The following is a 6072-nucleotide window of genomic DNA, read 5'->3' as shown; positions in this document are numbered from 1 at the left end:
TCAGACTATCCCCCCCTCCCCCCGACCCATGCAGGTTGTGGTGGAGATTCTGGAGGGGGAGTCGGTCATCACCTGGGACTTTGACATCCTGAGAGGGGACGTGGTGTTCAGCCTGTACCACAGCAAGCAGATGCCCAAGCCTGGCCCCCAGGAGCCCGGGGCCAGGGCTGGCGGGAAGCTGACAGACAAAGGCTGGGTCCTAGGTGTGGATTATAGCCGTGTGGAAGCCCCTCTTGTCTGCCGGGAAGGGGAGAGCATCCAGGTTTGAACTCCTTTGTTCATTTATTCATTCATCATACAGGACTGAGTATTTGCTGTGTGCCAGGGTTCTGGCCCTTGACCTTGGGGACCATGTAGGACAGTCAGGGAGAAAGAACCGGGCAGATCTAGGACTCTGGGGACCCCAGGACCCCAGCCTCAGACTCCCCTGGGACTCTTGTCAAAGATGCAGACTGCCAGGCCCCATGCCAGGGGTGTAACTCAGAACCCCTGGGCACAAGGCCTGGACTCTGCATCCCTCACCCTCTCCCAGTGATTTCTGATGTGTTCATTTCAGAACCTATGCAGCAAAGACGCTCTAAGTCTGGGGACAGAACTCAGATGCGTTTTGCAACATGAACCCCCATGCTACTCACATGCTCCTTGAGGCCAGTGCTCTTAAGTCTTAGATCCCCAGCCGTACTCACTCACTCACACTGCACAGACTCCAGGGAGCATGGCGGATCTCACCCAGGGGCCCTGAGCAGCAGGCTGTCTTGCACCTCACACACCAGCACCCCTAGCCCTCCCTGAAGTTGCTCTTATTACAACACCTCCATGCTCACTGTCCAGGCCCTCCACTAATTCTAACCAACCTGCCAGCTCCCTGCCAAATCCCTCCTGGGGCAACAGAACAAAGGCCCAACAAAATCCAGGCATTTCACCAACTGCACCTGTATTCCTGCAACCACAGCCACTTCCCAGGCCTCCACTCCCACCAGATCAGAGGGAGGCTCTCAGCGCCCACAGATACGGGGGTAATGGCGGAGGGGTCAAGGATGACTTTGGGAGGCCCTGCGAGGAAGACCTGCTGGTGCATTGGTTTGGCAAGGGGCTCCTGTCTGTCGCCAGGCGGACCAGAGCCTCAGGCAGGGCTGCTGTGTTTCAGGGCTCCCATGTGACCCGGTGGCCCGGCATTTACTTGCTCCAGTGGCAAATACACAGCCCCCCTGGCAATGTGGCCTGCAGCCTCCCAGGTGTAGAGGACGTCCTGACGGCCCTGCACAGCCCCGGCCCCAAGTGCAAACTCCTCTACTACTACGAGGTGCTGGCATCTGAGGACTTCAGGTAGGAGCAGCTGGAGTAGGGAGCCTGGGCAGGAAGGGCCCCCTACTCCCCTCCAGGCCAGGCCCACAGCACTTCTGAGGCCCCTTCCTTCTGGGCGGGAGGACATTGGATTCATCTCCCCTACTTGCCTTTGAGCTTATCCAAGGGTGGAGCCCCAGCATTGTTACGGTTAAAATTCTCCAGCGGCTCAGCACCTGCGGGAGCAGTTGGATACAACACTGTGTCCAAATGCTGCTTTAGCTGCAGAACCTCCCCTTCAAAAGAAATTCTGGACAGAAGCCCAACATACCAGATCAATGGCTGGGAGCCCAAAGCCCTCCTATTTGGACCTCCTCTCACTCCTAGAAACCCATAAAACAGGATTGGACTGTTCTAGAACATTCTAGAATAGTGTCTCGCAGACCCCTCTCCCCAAGTGTTGCTTTCAGAGAGGCAGGAAGTGTAGTGGTTAAGAGACCTCGAGCACTTCCTGGTGGCTGTGAGACCTCAGGCAAGGCACTTAAGCTGTCTGAGCCTCGGCTGCCCCATCTGTTAAACGCGGACTGCTGAAACCCTTACATCATGGGGTTGTCATCAGAAAGAACTGGTTGAGGGAAGCCTGCACTTCACTGAGACATACAGTAAGCACTCGATAGCAAAAATGAAGCAGAGAGTGAGGAGATGCAGCAGATGGTTTCTTCAAGGCTTTACATTTGATCTTCTAAAAACAAATGCAATTTTGCATTCTGCTNGAGCCTGAGGCCAGGGTTCTTGTGCCAGCGATTTGTTGAGGGTGAGCTCGAGGGAGAAACCTGTAAGGAGAGGTGGGACACGGTGGGCGTGGGGATGGATGTAAGCACAGGGGCGATGTAGCCGAGTCTTGCCCAGCCTGATCCAAGGGGAGCACTGGGCTGTGCAGAGCATGACAGATACACAAGCCTTTTGTACTCTCACATCCATCCTTGGCTGTGGGTCACCCACCCCATGACAGGGTGGGACCTCCCAGCCATTTCAGACAGAGGCAGGTCCATCTGCCCAGAGCAGTTCTTAGACAGTGGAGGCTGGGGGCCTCAGCAGCCCATCCTCCCCACAGAGGGGACTGGAGACCCAGGTGGGTACCCCACAGCTGCTACTGCAGCTGACCTCCCCATCCTAGCTCCCCACTCCCAGTGGGGTCCCCGACCCGACTCTCAGACTATCCCCCCCTCCCCCCGACCCATGCAGGTTGTGGTGGAGATTCTGGAGGGGGAGTCGGTCATCACCTGGGACTTTGACATCCTGAGAGGGGACGTGGTGTTCAGCCTGTACCACAGCAAGCAGATGCCCAAGCCTGGCCCCCAGGAGCCCGGGGCCAGGGCTGGCGGGAAGCTGACAGACAAAGGCTGGGTCCTAGGTGTGGATTATAGCCGTGTGGAAGCCCCTCTTGTCTGCGGAAGGGGAGAGCATCCAGGTTTGAACTCCTTTGTTCATTTATTCATTCATCATACAGGACTGAGTATTTGCTGTGTGCCAGGGTTCTGGCCCTTGACCTTGGGGACCATGTAGGACAGTCAGGGAGAAAGAACCGGGCAGATCTAGGACTCTGGGGACCCCAGGACCCCAGCCTCAGACTCCCCTGGGACTCTTGTCAAAGATGCAGACTGCCAGGCCCCATGCCAGGGGTGTAACTCAGAACCCCTGGGCACAAGGCCTGGACTCTGCATCCCTCACCCTCTCCCAGTGATTTCTGATGTGTTCATTTCAGAACCTATGCAGCAAAGACGCTCTAAGTCTGGGGACAGAACTCAGATGCGTTTTGCAACATGAACCCCCATGCTACTCACATGCTCCTTGAGGCCAGTGCTCTTAAGTCTTAGATCCCCAGCCGTACTCACTCACTCACACTGCACAGACTCCAGGGAGCATGGCGGATCTCACCCAGGGGCCCTGAGCAGCAGGCTGTCTTGCACCTCACACACCAGCACCCCTAGCCCTCCCTGAAGTTGCTCTTATTACAACACCTCCATGCTCACTGTCCAGGCCCTCCACTAATTCTAACCAACCTGCCAGCTCCCTGCCAAATCCCTCCTGGGGCAACAGAACAAAGGCCCAACAAAATCCAGGCATTTCACCAACTGCACCTGTATTCCTGCAACCACAGCCACTTCCCAGGCCTCCACTCCCACCAGATCAGAGGGAGGCTCTCAGCGCCCACAGATACGGGGGTAATGGCGGAGGGGTCAAGGATGACTTTGGGAGGCCCTGCGAGGAAGACCTGCTGGTGCATTGGTTTGGCAAGGGGCTCCTGTCTGTCGCCAGGCGGACCAGAGCCTCAGGCAGGGCTGCTGTGTTTCAGGGCTCCCATGTGACCCGGTGGCCCGGCATTTACTTGCTCCAGTGGCAAATACACAGCCCCCCTGGCAATGTGGCCTGCAGCCTCCCAGGTGTAGAGGACGTCCTGACGGCCCTGCACAGCCCCGGCCCCAAGTGCAAACTCCTCTACTACTACGAGGTGCTGGCATCTGAGGACTTCAGGTAGGAGCAGCTGGAGTAGGGAGCCTGGGCAGGAAGGGCCCCCTACTCCCCTCCAGGCCAGGCCCACAGCACTTCTGAGGCCCCTTCCTTCTGGGCGGGAGGACATTGGATTCATCTCCCCTACTTGCCTTTGAGCTTATCCAAGGGTGGAGCCCCAGCATTGTTACGGTTAAAATTCTCCAGCGGCTCAGCACCTGCGGGAGCAGTTGGATACAACACTGTGTCCAAATGCTGCTTTAGCTGCAGAACCTCCCCTTCAAAAGAAATTCTGGACAGAAGCCCAACATACCAGATCAATGGCTGGGAGCCCAAAGCCCTCCTATTTGGACCTCCTCTCACTCCTAGAAACCCATAAAACAGGATTGGACTGTTCTAGAACATTCTAGAATAGTGTCTCGCAGACCCCTCTCCCCAAGTGTTGCTTTCAGAGAGGCAGGAAGGGTAGTGGTTAAGAGACCTCGAGCACTTCCTGGTGGCTGTGCGACCTCAGGCAAGGCACTCAAGCTGTCTGAGCCTCGGCTGCCCCACCTGTTAAACGCGGACTGCTGAAACCCTTACATCATGGGGTTGTCATCAGAAAGAAATGGTTGAGGGAAGCCTGCACTTCACTGAGGCATACAGTAAGCACTTGATAGCGAAAATGAAGCAGAGAGCGAGGAGATGCAGCAGATGGTTTCTTCAAGGCTTTACATGTGATCTTCTAAAAACAAATGCAATTTTGCATTCTGCTTCATGACATATCTGTGGTAGTTTCCCTTTTTTTTTTTTTTTTTTAAGTAGGCTCCACACCCAGTGTGGAGGCCAACATGGGGCTTGAACTCACAACCCTGAGATCCAGATCTGAGCTGAGATTCAGAGTCGGACACTTAACCAACTGAGCCACCAAGAGCCCCTCTGTTAGTTTCCTTCTAAAAATGATGCTTTATATTCTTTATATTCAATGCTCTTCTGGGTGTTGCCTTCATATCCATATGCCAGGGGGAGCTCCAAGTACCCTAAGGGCACAAGTAGGCCCATGTGAGAGATACTGGGCCAGTCCCTTACTCCAAAGACAGCCCCACAGCATGGGAGGGCTGGTGATTTCCTCTTTGGGAAACAGCTTGTTTTGGCCACTAGGCGCCAGTGCAGGGAACAGACACCGTAGACACCAGCATCTGGGGCTGCTGCCTCCAGGAGGGCCGGTGAAGGCTGAAGAGTGGGCCAGAACCTGCTTGCCAGCCTGTCTGGTCTGGTCCATGTGGGGGAACTTTGCTGCCCTGACCTTCAACAGCTCACAGAGAACCAGTTCAAGGGCCAGTTCCTGGCTGTCCTCAGTAGGCAGGGGTCACGCTGGGCCCTGGGGAACCAGACACACAGGGTCGCCCATCCCGCGATCACACCTGTACGTAATTATGACCAGCAGTGGATGCCACGACGGTATTCCGGCCTGGGGTCCTTGCCCAAGGTCACAGAGCCAGGAGGTGCCAGAGGTCTCAGCAGTTGTCAGAGCACAGGACACAGGGCCTGGTACAGGGTATGGGGGAAGTACCTGGGAAGTGACACTGGAGTTGGACCTAGGTGGGCTGCACACACATCACCTGGAGGGAGGTAGGGGGGTGTTCTCAGAAAGCAGACCGTGGCTCTGGTGCAGCGGAAACTCTTCAGCTCTAACGAGCTGCAGGAGGTGCTGGCCGTGCCGGTCCCCACACCACCCTTCCAGTAGCCAGACCCTAAAGCTGCACTAGCCGGCCAGGTAGCTACTAGCCATGTGGAGCAATTTAAACTTAGTTATTACAGCTAAATAAAAGTAAAAAATCAATTCCTCAGCCACACAAGCCACAGTTTGAGTGCCCAGTAGCCCCACATGGCTGACGGCTGCCGCACTAGACAGCACAGAGGTGGAATGCACCCGTCATCACAGAAGGTTCTCCTGGCAAAGTTAACAGGCGGGAGAGACCCGCACAGGTTCCAAGACAGGGGAGGAGAGTTTCAGAGAAGCTCAAAGGAGGCTACAGGGTGGGGTGGGGTGAGGCTAGAGATAGGACCGGGGACTGCCCAGGCTGCGGGGCACCCTCTGGGCCATGCTAGGTCCCCAGCTCAAGGAAGCCCCTGAATGGTGTGTGGCAGGCTGGGATCATGGGGGTGGGGCAGGAAAATGGGTGGAGCCTGCTTTCTCACCATAACTTCACTTGCTTTTCCCTCTGTACTTGCCCTCTGTGCCTGGGGTGGTTACCAGCCTTGTGGAAAGAGCCCTGGGGCCTCATTTGCAGCATC

At 56.1% G+C, this 6072-nt stretch overlaps 1 protein-coding gene across 1 annotated transcript in view; it reads left to right on the top strand.

Moving 5' to 3' along the window:
- Nucleotides 1-6072, top strand: part of SEC14L5 (SEC14 like lipid binding 5) — a 53958-nt gene that overhangs the window by 43091 nt on the left and 4795 nt on the right. Inside the window, exon 15 of the mRNA XM_034670410.1 lies at nucleotides 1148-1326. Coding sequence (XP_034526301.1) covers nucleotides 1148-1326 — 179 coding nt within the window. The remainder of the gene's footprint in view (nucleotides 1-1147; nucleotides 1327-6072) is intronic.

Source organism: Ailuropoda melanoleuca, chromosome 10 (genome assembly GCF_002007445.2).
Source record: "Ailuropoda melanoleuca isolate Jingjing chromosome 10, ASM200744v2, whole genome shotgun sequence".
Lineage (NCBI taxonomy): Eukaryota > Metazoa > Chordata > Mammalia > Carnivora > Ursidae > Ailuropoda > Ailuropoda melanoleuca.
The sequence above is the reverse complement of the archived record's forward strand: the minus strand, read 5'-3'. Positions and strand labels throughout refer to the sequence as shown.